The sequence below is a fragment of the Lampetra planeri genome, chromosome 73 (assembly GCF_965212315.1).
Source record: "Lampetra planeri chromosome 73, kcLamPlan1.2.h2, whole genome shotgun sequence".
NCBI lineage: Eukaryota > Metazoa > Chordata > Hyperoartia > Petromyzontiformes > Petromyzontidae > Lampetra > Lampetra planeri.
In genome coordinates this window covers 384,083-406,888 of record NC_136178.1, presented here as the reverse complement: position 1 = coordinate 406,888, position 22,806 = coordinate 384,083, and the positions used below count along the sequence as shown (strand labels likewise).

Genomic DNA, 22,806 nt, shown 5'->3' with positions numbered 1-22,806 from the left:
ACGAACTTTGCATTGTGGTGATTGCAGACTTGAAATATTCCAAATTTATCGTATCATGACTTTGTTTGAACTCTCTCAAAGAGGGAAAGTGAGACAGTGTACCTCTCTGTAAATCTTTGACAAACACTGTCAACTTGCGCTCGAATGCCAAAACCTCCTCCAGCATGTGCAGGGCTGTGCCTCCTTTCCCCTGAAGGGTTGTATTTAGCGTGTTTAGATGTGCTGTCATGTCTACCATAAAATGTAATTTTTCCAGCCACTCTGGCTGTTCCAGCTCAGCAAAGGTGAGCTCTTTGCTGCCCAGGAAGGTTTTTACTTCTTCCAAACATGTGACAAAGCAACGGCAACGTTATTGCCTGTCACCGGGCGGGCAGTGTGGAGCTGAGCGGCGACCTGTCAGCAGCGGCAACGCCAGAGCAGGTGTCACAGTGCGCCTCCTCCCCTCGCTAGCATCCGCCCCGGAGCCGCGGTCAAGGTTCAAAAGAGCCGCATGCGGCTCCGGAGCCGCAGGTTGCCGACCCCTGCCCTAACCCGAGCCTCCCCCCCATGCCCACCCCCTGGCCCCACCTCTTCACCCCCCTCGGCCCGCCCCCTCTTCCCCGCCCCTCCCCCCGCTGAGGCCGGGGCGAGTGGAGGCAGCGCTGTGCATTGTGGGTGGCGAGCGGCTGATTTGGATTCACGCTCGCGGCCACCATCGGTGGCTCGCGAGCTGCTGAAGCGGCGGCTCGCTGGCTGGTCCTCCTCTACATCGACTCAGCCCGAAGAAGGTGATAACCTTGCATGGTGTGGACACATCAGCAGTGGCAGTGGTGGAGAGGGGAGGCAGAGGAGGCGCCTGCCTCACAGCCGTTACGTTCTGGGCACCTGCTGAGTTCAAGGCGCTGCTCCAAGCAGAGCGCGGCCCTGCTGATGATGAGAGGCACTGCCAGATTGTGGCTGATGGGATGAGTTAAATTTAGTTTTTTTGTATCTGGAGGGACGGATTTGTTGTCGTGGCAGAAATGGCCTCCACTAGAGGCCGCGATGTGGGGTATTTGGCTACTCTTCCACGCTGGTCCAGACCCGTTGGAGCGGGGTGGGTGTACCCACAACTTTACCCCTCCACACGTGGGGGGCGTCAGCTCACTGCACTTGCAATGCAGAGGTGCAGGTTCGAGTCCATTTCACACTCAGTCATTCACCCACCCACTCACCCACCCACAGAGGGATAAAGACCCTTTATGCAGTGGTTGTGTAGTATCTGCATCAATGTTTTCGTTGTTTAGTTATGGTGGTTGTTCTGGTTGCGGTTATAATCTTGGCTTTAGTTTTGGTTGTTTAGGTGGTTGTAGTGTTGGTTGTAATTGTGGTTGCTCTGGTTGTGGTGCCTTTGGTGTTTTTGGTTGTGGTTATAATTGTGGTTGAGTAGGTTGTGGTTATATGTGCGGTTGTGGTGTTTGTGGTTATAACTTGATTTGAAGCTTTGGTGACTGCAGGAATTACTCTCTGGTTCTTTCTGTGAAGTCACGTAGAAAGAAAATAAATTAAATAATAGAGTACGACGTTGCGATTGCAACACAAGCAACCGTCATCAGGTAGAACTAAATTTGAGAGATAGACAAAACACATACACGGAGACACACAGACAGACACACAAGCAGAGAGAGACAACACAGACACAGAGAGGGGGGGGGCAGAGTGAGAGGTGGGTCTGCTGGAGCAGCTGCTGGAGTGAGTGAGTGGTGAGTGGGTGAGTGGGTGAGTGATTGATTGATTGAGTGATTGATTGAGTGATTGATTGAGTGGGTGAGTGAGTGGGTGGGTGAGTAGGTGGGTGAGTGGGTGAGTGAGTGGGTGGGTGAGTGGGTGAGTGGGTGGGTGAGTGGGTGAGTGGGTGGGTGGGTGAGTGGGTGGGTGGGTGGGTGAGTGAGTGAGTGAGTGGGTGGGTGAGTGAGTCAGTGGGTGGGTGAGTGAGTGGGTGGGTGGGTGGGTGAGTGGGTGGGTGGGTGGGTGAGTGGGTGGGTGGGTGGGTGGGTGAGTGGGTGGGTGAGTGAGTTAGTGGGTGAGTGGGTGAGTGATTGATTGAGTGAGTGGGTGAGAGAGTGTGTGGGTGAGTGGGTGAGTGAGTGAGTGAGTGGGTGAGTGAGTGGGTGAGTGAGTGGGTGAGTGAGTGGGTGAGTGATTGAGTGGGTGGGTGAGTGGGTGGGTGAGTGGGTGAGTGGGTGGGTGAGTGGGTGGGTGAGTGGGTGGGTGAGTGGGTGAGTGAGTGGGTGAGTGAGTGGGTGAGTGGGTGAGTGGGTGGGTGGGTGAGTGAGTGGGTGAGTGGGTGGGTGAGTGGGTGGGTGGGTGAGTGGGTGGGTGAGTGGGTGGGTGGGTGGGTGGGTGAGTGGGTGGGTGAGTGGGTGGGTGGGTGGGTGAGTGGGTGGGTGGGTGAATGAGTGGGTGGGTGGGTGAGTGGGTGAGTGAGTGGGTGAGTGAGTGAGTGAGTGGGTGAGTGAGTGAGTGAGTGAGTGAGTGGGTGAGTGAGTGAGTGAGTGGGTGAGTGAGTGAGTGAGTGGGTGAATGAGTGGGTGAGTGAGTGGGTGAGTGATTGATTGATTGAGTGATTGATTGAGTGGGTGGGTGAGTGAGTGGGTGAGTGACTGGGTGAGTGAGTGAGTGGGTGGGTGAGTGGGTGGGTGAGTGGGTGGGTGGGTGGGTGGGTGAGTGGGTGGGTGGGTGGGTGAGTGAGTGGGTGGGTGGGTGGGTGGGTGAGTGGGTGGGTGGGTGGGTGGGTGATTGGGTGTGTGAGTGGGTGAGTGGGTGAGTGAGTGAGTGGGTGAGTGAGTGGGTGAGTGGGTGGGTGGGTGGGTGAGTGAGTTAGTGGGTGGGTGAGTGGGTGGGTAAGTGGGTGAGTGATTGATTGATTGAGTGAGTGAGTGGGTGAGTGAGTGGTTGAGTGAGTGGCTGAGTGAGTGGCTGAGTGAGTGGCTGAGTGAGTGGGTGAGTGAGTGGGTTGGTGAGTGAGTGGGTGAGTGAGTGGGTAAGTGGGTGAGTGAGTGGGTGAGTGAGTGAGTGGGTGAGTGAGTGGGTGGGTGGGTGGGTGGGTGAGTGAGTGAGTGGGTGAGTGGGTGGGTGGGTGGGTGGGTGGGTGGGTGAGTGAGTGGGTGGGTGGGTGGGTGGGTGAGTGGGTGGGTGGGTGGGTGAGTGAGTGAGTGAGTGAGTGAGTGAGTGAGTGGGTGGGTGAGTGAGTGGGTGGGTGGGTGAGTGAGTGGGTTGGTGGGTGGGTGGGTGGGTGGGTGAGTGGGTGAGTGAGTGAGTGAGTGGGTGGGTGGGTGAGTGAGTGAGTGAGTGAGTGGGTGGGTGGGTGGGTGGGTGAGTGAGTGAGTGGGTGGGTGGGTGGGTGAGTGGGTGGGTGAGTGGGTGGGTGGGTGAGTGGGTGAGTGATTGATTGAGTGAGTGAGTGGGTGAGAGAGTGGGTGAGTGTGTGTGTGGGTGGGTGGATGAGTGGGTGGGTGGGTGAGTGAGTGAGTGAGTGGGTGGGTGAGTGGGTGGGTGGGTGGGTGAGTGGGTGGGTGGGTGGGTGGATGAGTGAGTGAGTGAGTGGGTGGGTGAGTGAGTGGGTGGGTGAGTGAGTGGGTGGGTGAGTGAGTGGGTGGGTGGGTGGGTGGGTGAGTGAGTGGGTGGGTGAGTGGGTGGGTGAGTGAGTGAGTGAGTGGGTGGGTGAGTGAGTGGGTGGGTGAGTGAGTGGGTGAGTGAGTGGGTGGGTGGGTGGGTGGGTGGGTGGGTGGGTGAGTGAGTGAGTGAGTGAGTGAGTGGGTGGGTGGGTGGGTGAGTGAGTGAGTGAGTGGGTGAGTGTGTGGGTGGGTGGGTGGGTGGGTGAGTGGGTGGGTGGGTTGGTGGGTGGGTGGGTGGGTGGGTGAGTGAGTGGGTGGGTGGGTGGGTGAGTGGGTGAGTGGGTGGGTGGGTGGGTGAGTGAGTGGGTGGGTGAGTGGGTGGGTGAGTGAGTGAGTGGGTGAGTGAGTGAGTGGGTGGGTGGGTGGGTGGGTGGGAGGGTGGGTGTGTGGGTGGGTGGGTGGGTGTGTGGGTGGGTGGGTGGGTGTGTGGGTGGGTGAGTGGGTGGGTGGGTGGGTGGGTGGGTGAGTGGGTGGGTGGGTGGGTGGGTGGGAGGGTGGGTGGGTGGGTGGGTGTGTGGGTGGGTGGGTGGGTGTGTGGGTGGGTGGGTGAGTGGGTGGGTGGGTGGGTGAGTAGGTGGGTGGGTGGGTGGGTGAGTAGGTGGGTGGGTGGGTGGGTGAGTAGGTGGGTGGGTGGGTGGGTGAGTGGGTGGGTGGGTGAGTGGGTGGGTGGGTTAGTGGGTGGGTGGGTCGGTGGCTGAATGAGTGGCTGAGTGAGTGGGTGAGTGAGTGGGTGGGTGAGTGAGTGAGTGGGTGAGTGGGTGAGTGAGTGGGTGGGTGAGTGGGTGGGTGGGTGGGTGAGTGAGTGAGTGGGTGGGTGGGTGGGTGGGTGGGTGAGTGGGTGGGTGGGTGGGTGAGTGAGTGGGTGAGTGGGTGGGTGGGTGGGTGAGTGAGTGAGTGGGTGGGTGGGTGGGTGGGTGGATGAGTGAGTGGGTGGGTGAGTGAGTGGGTGGGTGAGTGGGTGAGTGATTGATTGATTGAGTGGGTGAGTGAGTGAGTGGGTGGGTGGGTGAGTGGGTGGGTGGGTGAGTGGGTGGGTGGGTGAGTGGGTGGGTGGGTGAGTGGATGAGTAATTGATTGAGTGGGTGAGTGAGTGGGTGAGTGAGTGGGTGAGTGGGTGAGTGAGTGGGTGAGTGAGTGAGTGGGTGGGTGGGTGGGTGAGTGGGTGAGTGAGTGAGTGAGTGGGTGGGTGGGTGGGTGAGTGGGTGGGTGGGTGGGTGAGGTGGGTGGGTGGGTGGGTGGGTGAGTGGGTGGGTGGGTGGGTGGGTGGGTGAGTGAATGGGGCTTGTCTGGCCCAAACAATGGTTTGAGCCGCGACAAGAGAGAAAGCCTTAGCCAAGAAATTTGATGGGGATAGCAAAACACCCGCCATCCCATCCGCAACCTCCAGCCATTCATGGTAACGCAATGGGATGAGCATCTGCGTACCAGGAGGGATCTCTACCGCGACATCAGCAAGCGCGTGAACGGCGGGTTCTGGAGGTGGGCGGCCCAACAGGGACAGTAGGAACCACAGTTTACGTCCTTCAGGCATTTCTAAACAGCCCTGATCCACAAGGATCGTAACAGGCATCCGACGAAGAAAATCGGTGCCCAACAGACAGGGAACCGCCAATGACCACGAGATAAGGACCGACCCTGATGCAATATGGACCTCCACCGGCCCAATGATACCCATGCTACCCCCATTCGCAGTGATACATGCGTCAAAAGCCGGCTGAACCCACGCAGCAGGAATGGAGAGCAGGTGAAAAATAACATTGGAAATGATGGTGGCCAACGCTCCGGTGTCTACCAAAATACGAACGTCCACCTCTTGAATGGTGCCCGGCACCGTAGAAGACCCCGACGCAGCCGCAACCACCTGCCGAGCCAATTTCTTCTACTGGGTAATAGTGCGCGGTGCCGAATCTACATGTCCACAATTATCATCAGATAGGCCCCCCGCGGTATGAAGGGATGCATGAGGTGTCGAGATATATCGGGTGTCTGATGCATGCCGACTTGCCCGAGCAGAATGGCGATCTGCTTCCGGGGGAGAGGATGAAGGGAGAGTCGACGGAGGCAGCGGAGGACCGGAACGGCGCCGACAATCTCGAGCGAAGTGGCCCAAGTGGCCACACTTGACGCACGTCGCGGCCGCCCAACGGCCGGCCGCGTCGGCACCGGCCCGTGGCATCCCGGCACTGTCGTGTCGCAACCCTGGCAGGCGCTGCGGTACCCAGCGAGGAGCGGTGGCCGCCAAGTCGTCGTCGCTGGACCTGTCCGGAACGTGAACGACACGAGACGGGGCCCATCCCAGCGGTTCACCGTCCTTGTCCGGGTCCCCCGTCCACACAGCCATCTGCTCCCAACGGCGCAAGTTGAACTTGGCGTCCAAACACCGAGCCGCCCAGCGGGACGTCAGCGGCCCATGGCCGCACACGGGCAGCGAGATGCCCATTTCTTGCGACAGTTCGACCATCCTCGTAAGGATGAGAGGATCAAGAAGGTCGGCGGAGGAATCGGGGTAGGCGGTCATCGCGAGCGCCAACAGCGCACCGCGATACGCCCCCGAGGCGTTTCTTCGGGGCCCTGACGCCGCTGCATAAATTTCCTATGAGCGGCTGACGGCGGCTCGTAAACCTCTGCCATCTCAGCGAACGCGTCCTTCAGCGTCTTCTTCTTGTCGGCCGAGATGGAAGCCGAACACCGCCAACGACACGTCGTCCAGCAGTGTGGGCAAAGCGTCCAAGGCCTCGGCCTCCGTCCACCGCACCGATCGAAAAGCGGACTCAAACCGCCAAGTAAAGGCGCTCCAGTCACCACCGGCAACAAATTCCTTAATGTTGGGAAGGCGATGGCTGCGTCCACCGTCGTCATCTCTGGGCGTGCCCGCTCCTGCCACCCGCGCGGCACGCGGCACCACTGAAATGGCGGCCGCAGGCAGCACTGCTGCGACCACGCCCAAGATGGCGGGCTCACTCCACGCGGCGGGCGTAATGGCGGCCATCTCCTCCGAGACCCCCCGAGGGAGGCCCTGGTCGTCCGCACTCGGCACCACATCCCGAGGCCGTCCCGGGGCAGCAGACGACGCAGCACCGTGCGGAGAGATTCAATCTGCTCCGCCACCCGCCGCCAACCCTCGTCCGCAGCCGGAGTCGCATCCACGTCGGCCTCTCCGCGCAGCGCGGCGCCCGACGCAGCAGCGGTTGCCACCAGCGGGGCTGTCGCCCCCTGATGCAGCAAGCTCTGGTCGAGGGAGTCATCATCGTCGTCCGACGGCGGATCCGGTGGGTTCTTCTTCTTGAGGTGCCTGGACATCGTTGTTCTTGGCCCAAGCGGTCTCAAAAGTCACTTCTGACACCAATGTAATAAATTCGCTCCAGACGAGACTGTGTCTTTTGTCTTTTCTTTATTCGTTCCTCATTCACAGCTCCCTCACACGCTGGGTTCCTCTTTTCCCCGTTATTCCGTTCCCCGAGCGTGGCGTCCGCTCGCTGCCTCTCTTCCCCACACTGCTGGTTGATGGTATGTGTCACGTGAGTCTGTGTCGGAGACACACACCATCACGTGGTCGCTGGCGTGCCGGTGACACAAACGTGGTTCCTCCTCAGCCCTTCTCCACACTGACCCGGAGCTGTCTCTCTCCACCCCTTATAACACCTGGCCCACGTGATACCACTCAGCCAATCATCAGCCTCGCCCCCTGGAACCTTCCAGATGTTGCCATGCAGCCACAGGCTACGCCCCTGGCTCAACATCCCATTGGCTGCGGGCTGAGGCCGGCAGAGCCTATCACTATAGCCCAGTTACCCCCCAAGTGCATCTCTTCATATTACATCTGTAGTAGGTTCAAATTAGGTGCACACACACGCAACTTGGAGGCAACACTATTTATTAAACGGTAAATAATATAACACTCTACATGAGGTGGTGACCACCTTCCTCAACTCACTAACACTCTGGAACACGACACAGACTGGACCAGGCAGGCAACGGCCTGCCTGGCCCAGGACGACGACTCGGGACTTGACGACCGAAGATGTCTTCACCTTGGAGTACAGTACAACAGCCGCCTCGCTCTGCGTTCACACCACGCTTATATTTGGTTTGGCGTGGCTGGCTCCGCCCGGGCGTGGCTGGCTCTCTTCAGGCCACGCCTCCCTTCCCAGGACACGCCTCACTTCCCCCACCTCTGGGAGGGTCCGGATCCCTCCACCACGTGACCCCCCAGGCACCCCCTTGGGGCCCCCAGCCTTCGTACGGGCCGACACAGTAGTGACCTTTCTCTGTCACTACATCACCCCCCCCTGTATAAACACACAGCCGTCCCCGGCTGTAACACAACTGTGAAACATCGAAAAGGTGTGCCTCCGAACCAACAACATCAATAAATGACCGGCGACCGATAAGAAATACAATCACGTAATATATACAGAATCGACGAGGGTAAAAGGGAACCGCATAGAAAACGGGGAATTAACAACAATTATACATGAAAACTGGCTAACCCACTTACGCTCCAGCACAGCCCCCCCACCCGTTAGAATCACGCATGCAATGACAGTCACCCGTTAGCACCCCCCCGCCTTTCCGACGTGGCGTCACAACCAGTAGCACGCGTCGGCCATATCGGGGGGGGGGAATTTCCATGTTACCACCCCACCGCCTTTCCGACGCGGCGTCACAACCAGTAGCACACGTCGGCCATATCGGGGGGGGAATTTCCATGTTACCACCCCACCGCCTTTCCGACGTGGCGTCACAACCAGCAGCACGCGTCGGCCATATCGGTGGGATTTTAACCCAGTCTCTCTCCAAGACTCGCATCGCAGCATATAGCTGTACCGACCAAGCCGAGACGACCCATCGTTCACTCACTGCACAACATGCACCCTAACAACTGAGGGATACAGTCTCAACGTAACAGGACAACTCCACCTGAACCTTACGAATCTCCAGCCCACTGTTTCAACGCACCTCGGAGTGTCTCACTCTCCGGGCCGTCAGGTCAAGCCATCAGACACAGCATGATGGGACCACACTCTCTGAGCCATGTGAGCGCACAGCCCACTTGGCTAGACAAGCCACGGAGTGTCTCGATCTCCGGGCTGTCAGGTCAAGCTGTCAGACAGCATGACGGGACCACACTCTCTGAGCCATGTGAGCGCACAGCCCACTAGGCTAGACAAGCCACGGAGTGTCTCGATCTCCGGGCTGTCAGGTCAAGCTGTCAGACAGCATGACGGGACCACACTCTCTGAGCCATGTGAGCGCACAGCCCACTAGGCTAGACAAGCCACGGAGTGTCTCGATCTCCGGGCTGTCAGGTCAAGCCGTCAGCCATTGCATGACGGGACCACACTCTCAGAGCCATGTGAGCGCACAGCCCACTAGGCTAGACATACCACGGAGTGTTTCAATCTCCGGGCTGTCAGGTCAAGCCGTCAGCCATTGCATGACGGGACCACACTCTCCGAGCCCTGTGAGCGCACAGCCCACTAGGCTAGACATGCCACGGAGTGTTTCAATCTCCGGGCTGTCAGGTCAAGCCGTCAGCCATTGCATGACGGGACCACACTCTCCGAGCCCTGTGAGCGCACACAGCCCACTAGGCTAGACATACCACGGAGTGTTTCAATCTCCGGGCTGTCAGGTGAAGCCGTCAGCCATTGCATGACGGGACCACACTCTCCGAGCCATGTGAGCGCACAGCCCACTAGGCTAGACATGCCACGGAGTGTTTCAATCTCCGGGCTGTCAGGTCAAGCCGTCAGCCATTGCATGACGGGACCACAACGTTCATGTTAGACACGCAACACTCACTGGGCCATCCTGGTCAGGACCTGCGCCCCAAGATAGGTGACAGCCAGCAGCACAATTCCAAATCCCTGGCCGCATGTCACCATCACAATTTAACACCATCACAACACATACAATTTGAATTATGATCCCCCACAGAACTGATCCAATGCCGAACAGGTACGCACAATTTGTGACGATCCCGAATATTCAATGGGTCACAACAATACACCTCACATCCCGTATCCGTACACATCATCTCCGAGACTCGCATTGCAGCATGCAGCTGTACCAACCGAGTGGAGAGCAACGCAATTTGACGGCAATTAACGGAAACGGACCCCCGATCCATGTAGAACACAAGGAGCATTCTCGCACAAAAGACATCATCTGTGCAACAACGGACAGGAACCAACCAGTGAGTTTGAAACGAATCGAACCTGTCATTTCAAAATCTCCTTCAACATTAACCATGGGACTCAGGGCATTCGAATTTTGAGAGCAAAAAAACTATACACAAACCCCAAGAATCGCCAAATTGATTAATACAGTATATGCAGTATATGAAATTCGTACAGTGAATCATTTGGCGCAATGCTCCATCCAGTCCCCACATGGCAACACACACAATCAATACTCCAGACAATCCGTACATAGTAAATAATCACAAGCAAGTACCCAACATTCCATACACTGTTAACAATTCCAAGCAAAGCTCCATACGGTCTGTACCTTGGCAACAATGACGATCAAAGTTTCTTACAGTTACACGTGGCAATCACGAGCGAAACTCCATACAGTATACACAATAACAACGGCGATTTCGCAACAAAACGATGTAACAACACGAGTCATTAACACGGCAACATACAGGATATCAACGGAGCTCGGGACACCAACACGAATTAATCATTAACTACACCCAGAAGATACCGATCTCGACGCCGTATTTAACAACAACACTTGTTACAAGCAGAAACCCGCATGGTCGCCGCGTCACTTTATCACGCACACAACCGGACGAACACGCTCCGCAAACCAGCGAGTTAAAAAAAAACACACGCGATCGCAACCCGGCGCACGTAAGATGGGTGAAGATTATTATTATTTTTCTTGGGGCCGGGTGCTTGTCATGTCACGACTCGCCTGGCAAACTGTGAATAGCGGAGGGCGGCAAGGTGGAGCACTGGAACGGCCCGAAGAATCTTTCATGGTGAACACGGCCTGCTCTTGCGAACCCATCCACCTCTCGCGCTCGAGCAGAAGGCTGGAACTCCCCCTCTGCAGGCGTTGATGTCGGCGGGAGCGGCATTTCGGCAGCAGGAGCGGCGTTTTGGCGGGAACCGCGCCCCGACCAGCCCTCGAGTTGGCGGGAACCGCGCCCCGACCAGCCCTCGAGTTGGCGGGAACCGCGCCCCGACCAGCCCTCGAGTTGGCGGGAACCGCGCCCCGACCAGCCCTCGAGTTGGCGGGAACCGCGCCCCGACCAGCCCTCGAGTTGGCGGGAGCGGCGTTTTGGCGGGAACCGCGCCCCGACCAGCCCTCGAGTTGGCGGGAGCGGCGTTTTGGCGGGAACCGCGCCACGATCAGCCACCGAGTTGGCGGCCCCACCGCGTGGCCCGCATGCCTGGGCCTCCCCCCGCCAGCCCCCGCAGAGACGACGGTGTCCTCTCCCCGCGGCTCCATCGCTCCGTTCCCGATGGCGGCGAAGCAGCGGTGCGATGACAGTCCCGCCGCTCCCCGTGCAGCGCCATCTCTCTCCCTCTGTCACCGGGGCTGCCATCCCCGGGGCTGTCCGAAGGATGGTCGTCACACCATCCCCGTCGTACGAAGGCGTCCAGATGAGTTTTGTCTTTGTTTTTCGTGTGCCCATTTTACTTCCCTAGGATAACACCTAGCAATATTTATATTTCCACAACTTCTGACGCCAAATGTAGTAGGTTCAAATTAGGTGCACACACACGCAACTTGGAGGCAACACTATTTATTAAACGGTAAATAATATAACACTCTACATGAGGTGGTGACCACCTTCCTCAACTCACTAACACTCTGGAACACGACACAGACTGGACCAGGCAGGCAACGGCCTGCCTGGCCCAGGACGACGACTCGGGACTTGACGACCGAAGATGTCTTCACCTTGGAGTACAGTACAACAGCCGCCTCGCTCTGCGTTCACACCACGCTTATATTTGGTTTGGCGTGGCTGGCTCCGCCCGGGCGTGGCTGGCTCTCTTCAGGCCACGCCTCCCTTCCCAGGACACGCCTCACTTCCCCCACCTCTGGGAGGGTCCGGATCCCTCCACCACGTGACCCCCCAGGCACCCCCTTGGGGCCCCCAGCCTTCGTACGGGCCGACACAGTAGTGACCTTTCTCTGTCACTACACATCTATTTGGTGTTCAAGCATCTTAACACCTCCGGTTTTAGTGCCAGAAAGGGTAATCCCTCTTCTTATTTTTCATACTTTGATGCTGGCAAAAAGGTCCCATGATGAACATGCCTTGGTAATAATAATCATAATGTCTGTGGGACTCCGTGGGTCTCTCGCTATCCCAGGCTTCTATCCGCTGGGAGACGGCGTGGTTACTCTGCATGACCAACCAAAGTCCGCGAGTATTCTAGTGAGGGACTCTGGGAACTCGCTGGTACGAGCTCGCATCAGCGTCACGTGAGTCTGTGTGAGTCTGTTTGTGTCTGTATGTGTGTATGTCTTTGGGTTGGCAAAACAACGCTCTACCTCCATGGTGGTGCCAGACGGTAATGCTGTGGTGAGCAATGCCATTGGCGTAAGGTCAATTACAATCGACTCTTCCCCTCATGTCGCTCGTAGCCATCACAGTGGCAAACACAGGCTCAGGATGGGTGCGAGGGGCTGGTAATCCTTCCCCTTTCAATTTCATTACCATTAAAAAAACACGTATAAAATATCGAACTGTGCATGTTCCTGAGGCCCTAGGGGACAGGCGCCTATGACATCATCCCCTGGCCAAATCCCATTTGGCAGAACTAGGAGACTGATTTTGTACCCTCGGGGTTCCTTCAGAAATGGCAAAAAGCTACCGCAAGTGGCCATGTGGAATATCCGAAAGCCACTCCTCTCTTGGGAGTTAGACTGGTACCCCCTGGATATCTGCGGTATTCAGGAGGCTCCTTGGACTGACTCTGGCAGGAGTCTGCCAAATAACAGAGAGTGGCTCTTTCTTATGACAAAATAATGAACGGGGCATGGTGATGAGCTGTAGGACGCTGTAAGCCTCAGACTACTGTGTGGTTTTGTGTGTGTTTCTCGCCTCCCAATCATCCGGAGGCGAGAAATGTTGGTGGTTGTTGTTTATGGCTACAACGAAGATGAACTTCAGTGGAGGGATGCAGGCAAGGCCGATGAGTGAGATCCATTTTTTACCTCCTGTCACAGGTGCTAGCTAAAGTGACTCCTCGCGATAGTCATCCTGTTGGGTGACTTGGGCTGGGTGAGATCAGCTCAATAATAATGGTAGTAAGCTGCTAGACATCAGAGAATTAGGAGGCTTACCGCGAGCTTCGCTCGAAGGTTCGGAGAGCCATGTGGCAATGCAAGGATGAGTGTTGGTCATGGGTTGCTGAGGAGATGGAGTCGCGATCACAATCACGATTTTATTCGTAAAAAAAACGATTTGCAGCACCTCACCAATAATCATTAGGGTAAAGCTATGCGGCCAGCAGTCAGAGCCATTCCCTGTTCATCTTGGGTGCAGCAGGTATGTTCTTTGGCTCCTACATTATTTAAAACCACTTTCGTAGAAGCCTCCACGGTGTTACCAGAGGATTATCCATCTGGTACAGATACAATGGGAGGCTCCTCGATACCCAGATGTGGTTGAGGGATGGCTCCCTATTGGTCAACCATGTTATGTATGCTGATGATCTAGTGATTGCTGCTCACTCAAAGGCGTTTGAAGCACTGCTTCAAAACTAAGCACCTTCCTGGGTAATATGTGCAACCAAACACTCCACCTGCCAAACTCCCCTTTAGCGAGGCAATTGTGGAGAGAGTGGAGAGGTTTCCGTACCTGACCAGTGTGATTTTTACCAGCTCCAATTTGACAGCAGAGTTCTCACTCCGAATCAGTCGAGCTGCATTACCTTTTCATCGGCTGTGTAACGCTGTGTGGAAGTTATTTTATTGATCAAGGTTGATCGATTGACTGACAATTGATCGATCGATTGACTGACCATCTTACCATCGTTTATGCCGTTGGCTATCCTCCTCCTCACCTCCCACGTTGCCCTGCAGCGAGGTGTGGAACGACAGAGGCAGTGGAGCTGACCGTGATGTCACAGTGTACCAGCTCAACCCGTCGAACGGCTTCACATGCCTGGGCCACGTGGCCGTGGCGAGCTACAGCCAGACACCCAGCCTCAACGCATACAGGTGAGGGGCGCAGCTCGTCAATCTATCTATACGTGTGTGTTGTGTGTGTATTATGTGTGTGTTGTGTGTACATTGTATGCGTGCTAAGTGTATGTTGTGTGTTATGCTTGTGTTGTGTGTAGATTATGTGCATTGTGTGTTTTGTGTGTGTGTGCATGTTGTATGTATATTCTTTGGGTCTTTCAGTAAAGTCAGGCAGATTGATTCAAAGAAAATAATAATAAAAAACTGCGACGTTTCGATCGCAACACAAGCGTTCGTCATCAGGAAGAGAAGGTTAGCTTCTAAAGGCAATCTGTTTATAAAGGTGTAATAAGAGCCTATGTCGGATTCACGTGGTGATCGGCTTTGCCAGTCCCGCTTTACAGCTAATGGGGGGAGAGCCTGGGAGCATGGCCTCGGCGTGATCACGGGATGTCAGCTAGGTGATTGGTTTCGTTGGTCTTGGCCTCAGCCAATGGGAAGACAAGTCAGGGGCGTGGTCCCGGGAGTTGATGGGGAATCTGGAACATTCGGCGCATGCTATTGAGGATTGGCTGGAGTGTACCACCTGACCCAGGTGTTAAATAAGGGGAGAGAGGAGAGACACGTGGTCAGACACGGAAAGAAGAGAGAGAGGGGCCACGCGCGAGTGGGGCTCCGGGTGCCACGTGGCGGTGTGTCTCTGGTGGCTGTCTGCCCGCTTCCTGTTGCCTGGCAGCAACGGGGAGTGTTTGTGAACTGCAAGAAGTGAAATAGAAGGTCCGATTCCGCAAGCCGTCTCCAGCGTGTTATTACAAAGGTTTGAAATGGGCGTAGCCCAAATGTCAGCAGCCAACGTTAATTTAAGTGGTGGGCAGTGACCGCAACGGTCGTGGGTTTTCCACCAATCAAAGGGCTGCCAAGTAAAAATTAGCATGTTAATAATGTAAGATCGTTGAACGGCCTCCACGGCCAGCTACGTTAATGTAAGAGATTAGCATGTTATTGGGATATCGCAGAGCAGCAACCTCGAGCTCGGTGAGCGAGGTGGCTATGTTAATGTGAGAAATTTAACCTGTTAATATACACCAGGGAGTTTTTAATTTTCCATTTGTGCATCAGGAATCCTCATCTACTGCCAATTGTTGTGCAGTGGATGTAGTTTAGGGAGGACCGTGAGCTTCGTGTAAGATCAAACCCAAGGGATTTATGCGCTGGGTCTTTCACAGGGTGTTTCTTTGCGAGTACCTTTGAACTTCGTTCAGCTCTACAAGCTTCATTGGGGCTTGAACTCGCTCGCATTGTTTCAGGTTAAATGCATGATCCCAAAAAGGGGCTTACGTGACTTCAAGCAATGATGAGGGAAGTTATTGAGGTTCTGGTGATTGGAAAGGCTATTGTTTTATTCGATTTGCACGATTTCCCAGAGGGTTGCAGCATTGTCGAAGATGGGTGGAGTAGAGATGTGGTGACAGCATGGCCAGTCAAGGTGTTGGGGTTGACTTGGGGGTTTTATACATCCAGTCATTCTCGCAGCAGAGGCTCATGGCTAGCCATCAAACAAAGATGGTCAATGCATCGCACACCTGCAGATGCACGTCTGGAATGCTCTTCCTTCCGCGATTAGGAAGCCACTTGACCTATGCACTACTGGACATCTGCGACTATTGGACATTTGTGACTATCAGACATCTTTGAAAAGTAACTTCATAGATCACTAGCGGTAAGTACCCGGCGTTGCCCGGGCGAAAAAGGCAGACACACACATGGACTTACACACAGACATCAACCCACACACATAGAAACACATCAACTTACACGCACACAAACACATATGGTTAAACCCAGGATGGATCGTTAGCAGGCCAGCCTAAATGTTTCTAACTGGCGAAGATGTTCCATTAGGGGGTGCACATTTCGCAAGTGTTGAGAAGGGAGGGAATTACCGTGGCCGAGAAGACCTGGAGCTTCATGCGGAGTGAGAGACCAGGTAGCTTCCACACAGCGTAACGCAGCCGATGAAAATATAATGGCGCTCGACTGATTTCGAGTGAGACCTCTGCTGTTAAACCGAAGTGGTCATGAGCACACTCGCCAGGTATGGGAATCTCTCCAATCTTTCCACAACTGCCGCATCACCAATTGTGAGTTGTGGGGGTGGATTGTCCGATGGTACAAAATACCCAGGCAGGTGCTTAGTTTTGGTGGGGCTGATGGTAAGGCCCCACCTCTTAGTGGCAAGCTCCAGGTTCAGAAGCAATGCCTCCAACTCCTCCTCTGAGTGAGCAGCAATCACCAGAGCATCGGCATACATAACATGGTTGAGCAATCGGGAGCCATCCCTTGACCGCACCCAGACATTGATCAGCCTCCCATTGTATCTGTACCATATGGTTATTCCTCCGGTACAGCCATTGAAGGCTTCAGGAACTACGTGGTCAAAAGATATGTTAAATAATGTGGGAGCCAGAGGACGTCCCTGTCACACCCCAAGGTGTAGAGGGAATGGCTCTGACTGACGGCCATGTAGTTTGACGCGGGGCCGCTCACCATCATGAAGGTCCTTAAGGATCGTGAGCAAAGGGTGAGGGACTCTGAAAGCATGAAGAACAACCCAGAGGCCAGGCCTACTGATGGTATCATAGGCCTTGAGCAGGTCAATAAAGCACATACATTCACTCACACGCACACTGTGACCTACAGACACGCAAAGAAATGGACTTACACTGACTCACATGGAGCCACGCACACAAAGCGACTAACACACACGCCCATGGACTGACACACAGACATATCGACTCACACACACAAACACATGGACTTACACACACACACATATGGACTCACAAACGCATAGGCATCCACTTTAGATACACACACATGGAGTTACACACATATATCGACATACACACATACAGCGACTCACACACACACATCGACTCACGCACAGACATACGTGGACTCACACACACATTCCCGTAAACACACATATGTACTTACACACACACATCGACTAAGACCCACACACATGGACTTACACACACATACATACATAGATTGACACACACATGTCCCTACACACACACATCGACTCACACACATGCATTGACTTACACACACACATCGAGTGACACACACACATGTATGGACTTACACACACATGTGGACTAACACACACACACATGGACTGACACACATACACACAAACGCACATTGACTTACACACTCAGATGGAGCCATGCACACACATGGACTAACACACACACAGCGACTGATACGCACACAAATGGACTGACACACACACACACAAACACTTCGACATACACACACACATCGGACGTTGTCCGTTCGAAAAAGACAGACACACACATGGACTTAAACACATGCATACAACACACAACAACAACCGCCATTCGCCACTAAGTGGCGGTGACGTCACCACGACGCTTGTGCCAGGCCATGTGCACCTTGAGGCCACGTGAAGTGTCGAACGCCCGCTGGCAGGAGGTCACGGGGCAGACCCAGGTGCCACGGGTCGACTGACCGAGATGACCGAGATGACTGGCTGATGCACCACCTGTGCCCCCTACTGTACCAACTTGCTGTGCTTTAGCCACCCGGCGCTCCGCTCGTTGTTGTGAGCGTTGCTCCTCCGCCCTCTGTTGTTGCTGGAGGGCGACTGCCTCCAACTGCCCAGTAGCGTCCTTCACGAGCCTCCTCCACTGAGGCCGATCTTGACACCGCTGGTACCAGTCATCGGCAAGTCCACTCAGCTCCACATCCTCCTGTACCACATCACTCCATCTCTTCTCTAGCCCGTGCCGCGCCCGTTTAGCCCCCTCGATCCGGCCGAACAAAAGCTGTTTAGGCATGCGGTGGCTGGGCATGCGGGCTACACATGCATGGACCTACACGCACACACATATGGACTCAAACACACACACATCGACGTGCACAGCAAAATCCGATGATGGCACAGCTATGAGCATGGCAGTACTACGTATCAGTAAACAGCGTGACGTGAGCAATCGAAACAATAGAAATGGATTGAAGAAATAAGCAGAAATAAGTGTAAATGAAAGAGCAGCAATACGCACAGGTAAGTTGAGAAGCAGGCTACAGTCTAGATTATAGACTGCCAGTATGCCGACTCAATGACATAAGCATTGCTACAGTCGACATAAAAAGCTGGCAATATGGGCAGCAGCTGAAAAAGCAGAATACAGTCGACATGAAAGGCTGGCAGTACACTGAGTGAAGTAAAGAAGCAGGCAACAGATTATAGACTGGCATACACTCATAATGGTAAAAAGGAAAATGAGCAGTGTAGATAATAGAGTGGCAGTGCACTGACGTTAATTAATCAGCAGGCAGCAGGCCACATCACAGACTGGCAGTAGACCGTCGCAGCGTCATTAAAGCACAGCTAAAAAAGGAAATATTTAGCAACCTAATAATGAAAAATTAGTTTTGTGCACACAAACATTATTATTGTAATATCTGCCAACGTATTTGTTTAATAATAGTAAACAACAATACTACAATAATGCTATTTAAGCGCTGTAACAATATTAATATCTACGGAAGTTATAGCAGTAACTGCACGCATCGTGTTGGGGGGGGGGGACGAAGAGGACATGACACTGTGAAGAAATAGCCGCAGCGTTATGTGTATATTTATTGCATGTTAAACGCATAAAAGAAAATGTCGCCCGTGAGCTCGACCGAACGCGCATCACTTGGCAGGGTACGCCCCCCCCCCCCACGCAATTGACGTGAGTTGGTACGGTTGATGTCGCGCAATAAATAAATAAATAAAGCGCAATCCCACCAAATCGTTAATTTAACTAATTTAGAGGTGACGGACGTGAAAAAGGAATAGCCTATTCCCACTACGGGGCTTAGGGCGTGCCGGCTGGCAATTTTTTTTCGACATAAACCCACCATTCGAGAGCCAAATCCCTCGCAAGCGTGCACGCGGAGACTTATATATGAAAAGATCATATTACTCCAGTAAAATTAATATTTTATTTGAATTATTATGATTTTACATCTAAATTGAAAACTAATTTCTTTAGAACAGATTTTTACGTTTAGTTTGTTGTCCTTTCAGCACCTCCGATTAGGACGGTTGTCTATGTATGGTGTGAAAGAAGTTGAATGCACGTGCATACATACATCAGCAGGAGCTCGGATCAAAGCACAACCTCTTGCCTACCAGAAAAGGGAGATAACTTAACCTGGCTACCGTGGCATTCCCTCCCCTTCCACTCTCCCCAAGGTACGTCAATTCGAGCCACGTGACCCAGGGACGCCTCAGCTTCGTGTGGAATGACAGAGGCTCGAGGGCGAAGCACGACATCAGCTTCTGGAGTGTGGAGAACGATCCGATGTTGACTGGTGAGGCCTGGGGCGGAGAGAGTCACTGGCTCCCTCCCGTTAGTTAACTGCCCTGTCTGGGATGCTGGAGGGCGTGGGTTCAATCCGCGACCTTGATGATGCCTGTTGCTTATTTGGAGTCCGCGTGGATTTTTCAACGGTTCCTCTGGTTTTTCTCCCTGCACATGTAAAATCAACATCAGGCATTTAGAGTGTTTGGCTGATTCTGTAAATTCCACGCGATCAGCCACTTCGCAGATCCGCTATAATTCGCGATGGCCAGGTAAAGAGGCCTTACCTAGTAAAATAAAAATAGTTTCATCGTTTAGTAATCGTCAAAAAAAATATGTAACTTTTTGTTGTTCGTCCTACCACCGCTCCCTGTTTCCTCGGTGCTTGGCTTCACGGCGGCAGGCATCACGGCGGGGACGTTCATCTCTCACGCGAGCCACAGCGACCTGCGCATCGTGCCCGCCGTGCTGGACGCGAACAAAGCCATTCTCTCCGCGTTCCTGCCGACCTCGTCAGAGGTGGCTCTCGTCCTGTACAACACGGACAGAGTGACAGAGATGTGGAACGATAGAGGTACGGGGTGTATACATAGATGGATAGACACACACACACAGATAGACAGCCATTGATACACGCACAGATAGACACCCAGAGGCAAACACGCAGATAGACACCCATTGACACACACATAGAAACACAGAGTTAAACACACGAAAATAGACACAAACAGATAAACACCTATATACACATAGACAGACACACAGGGATAGACACGCATGGATAGACACACAGCGATAGCCACATAGAGATAGACACACAGGGATAGATCCCGTACAATACTGCCAGTGTGACAGAGATCTGGAACGATAGTGGTACGGGGTGTACACACAGATAGACACATGCAGATATACACCCATATACACACACAGAGAGACACATAGAGATATACACATAGAGATGGACACAGGGAGAGATCCTGTACAACATGGAGGGCATGATGGAGATCTGGAATAATATGGCTATGGTAGGGGCACACCCCCCGCCTCCCTATAGACACAAGTAGACAGAGTAAGATAGACAGACAGATAGACACACAGAGAGACAGAGAGATAGACATGCAAAGATCCATAGACACACAGAGAAATGCCCATAGACACACAGAAAGACACACAGATACCCTTAGACATACAGATAAATTAATAGACACACAGATAGACACAAATAGACCCATAGACTCACAACACAGAAACTCCAATGCTGACAATTCTCATCGGGTTCATGACTGTCATCGCAGGCAGCGGAGGGAAGTACGACGTTTCAATCTGGAGGGCGCAAGGCTGCTGCTCTCTGGGCGACATTGCCATGCCCAACTATAACCGGCCTAAGGGTATCCTCTTGAGAGAGATCATCCCCGGAACGCTGAGAAATCCGCTGTCTTTCGAGCGTGTCTGGACTGACCGCGGCTCGGGTGCGCACTGGGACGTCTCCATCTGGAAGCCGATCTGCCCACCATCGTACCATGCTCTCGGCTTTATCGCCGAAGGGAGCTATGGCCGCGTCCCCTCAGTGGAAACGGTGCCCTGTGTGAACACCTCACACGTCGTGCGGGGTGACTGGCAGTGGGTCTACGACGACACCAAGACGGGATCGGCGCAGGACGTCACGATATGGAAAGCCGTTGGCAGCGGTCAGACGGCCAACACCTTCAAGGCCGTGACGCGGCATGGCGCAATGGACACACCGTCATTCATCCTCAACCCGCGGTTCGTGTCGGTGCAGACTGGAGCTCCCGTGGCCAAGGTACAGCTCATGAACTTCATCTTCGACTTCGCATCGCAGGTGGTGAGCAATGTCGACCCACTGGAGCTCACGACACGCACCATCGCCGAGAATTGTCGTGCTCCCCCGGGCAGTCCTCCGCTTAACGTGAAGCGGAAGATCGACGTGACGGTCACGATGACTTCATCTTGGAGTGTGTCAACATCGCTGGCGGTTGGCGTGGAGGTGACTTTTGAGGCGGGCATCCCGCTGATCGCTAAGAACCAGGTGACGGTGTCCACAACCTTGACGAGGCAATGGGAGAAGACCATCACCGAATCCAAGTCGGTGACCGATTCGCTGGAGGCAACAATCGACGTCCAAGCCGGGAAATCAGTGTCGTACATGGTGACCGGCCGGCGCTACATCGGAAGCATCCCCTGGAAGGCCAAAATGACGACGACGTTCGAGGACGGGAGTTCAAACATCGACCAAGTAGGAGGCATGTTCGAGGGCATGCAGGTGTCTGAGATCCACGTGTCAGCTGATGCACCACTGCCTTGCGCTTAAACTTCCCATGATGCTTGGCTTCAGGCCTTGTCCCTTGTATGGCGAGACCTCAGTTGATGTGCTACGGGAACAGAAGCAGTAGAAAAGTGTCCATTGGTTAGGCGAAAACTATTTCTGCCTCTAACTATATCATAATAAAAAATAACTGTATGTAGGTGTGTTAAACTTCTTTGGCACAATACGTAGCTAACCGTGTTAATAGGAGGTGCAGTGAAAAGACAACAAACTAAACACAAAAAGCAGTTCTACAGAAATGAGCTTGTTCTGTCTCTCTCTCTGTGTCTGTAATGCAACCGGCAAATTCAGGAAAAAGACAAAAACAGTTTGGCCCAGGTGGGTAGCAGTGGAGATTTTCTGCGTTGGGTTTTTCACGAGGTGTTTGTTTGTTTGTGAGTTCTTTTGAATGACATTCAGCTCTCAAAGCTTCCTCGTGAAGTAAGGTTGCACTCGCATTGTTGAAGGTTTAACGCACGGCTCTAGAAAAGCCTTGTTGTCCTTCTGCACTTCCGATTAGCACGGTCAGCTACGTATGGTGCCAAAAAGTTCACTATATACAGTACGTACAGACAGTGTGACAGCATAGGCAGCAAAAGTGTTGGGGTCAACTGGGGATATTATTATGATATATCCGGTCATCCTTGCAGCAGCAGATTTGGCTCTCCATTTGTAATAAATGATATTGACGACACACAGCTTGGTCTCCATCTCTCTTTTATTCTTTGTTATGCCGCTCACACTCCGCTGGTCCCGACAGTGGACCGGCTGTTCCTCTTGCGCCCCACGCGCCCTTCCCGTCAGTCGCACTCCTTCCTGCTCCCGCACACCGTTGGCTGACGGTGTGCTTGGAGTCGTCTCCAGCCACGTGGCTGATGGCGCAGGAGACCTCCCACGACCCAACGTGGTCCCACTCTGTGACTACGCCAACTGACCTCGAGCCTCTTCCGGATCCCCCTTATATTCCCCTCCCCACGTCATCCTGTCTCCACCTTCCACCACGCCCTTTCCGAACCTTCCAGATTACGCCCTTCACTTAGCGCCCCCCCCCCCCGGCTCCGCCCCTGATCTTCCGGGCATCTGATTAGACCGGAGGTGGGCGGTGGACCTTCCCATATGCCCACATTACTGAGCTCCGCCCCCAATACTCCGGGCCGTCTGATTGGCCCAGAGCTGAGCGGCGAAACCTCGCTTACGCTCGCATTACACATTGAACCTTAAAGATGGTCACCACATTGCGCGCTTTCAGATGCGCTTATGTGGCCTTCTAGAATGCTCTCCTTCCGATATTACGAAGCCT

The 22,806-nt window shown here is 54.0% G+C and overlaps 1 protein-coding gene across 1 annotated transcript; it reads left to right on the top strand.

Annotated features, from left to right (window-relative positions):
* The first annotated feature begins 661 nt into the window (after positions 1-661).
* LOC144737716 (uncharacterized) lies at positions 662-22,204 on the top strand. The gene is made up of 6 exons (XM_078620565.1): positions 662-767; positions 11,978-12,089; positions 13,695-13,832; positions 19,075-19,193; positions 19,587-19,757; positions 20,479-22,204. The coding sequence occupies exons 4-6, from the start codon at positions 19,184-19,186 to the stop codon at positions 21,510-21,512; spliced, it is 1,215 nt and encodes a 404-aa protein (XP_078476691.1). The 5' UTR covers positions 662-767; positions 11,978-12,089; positions 13,695-13,832; positions 19,075-19,183; the 3' UTR covers positions 21,513-22,204.
* The last annotated feature ends 602 nt before the right edge of the window (positions 22,205-22,806 follow it).

What these genes read in the sequence shown, in the direction of transcription:
- LOC144737716 (XM_078620565.1), top strand. An exon ending in AGAGATGTGGAACGATAGAG is followed by an intron (nt 19,758 to 20,478) that starts GTACGGGGTGTA and finishes CTGTCATCGCAG; the next exon opens with GCAGCGGAGGGAAGTACGAC.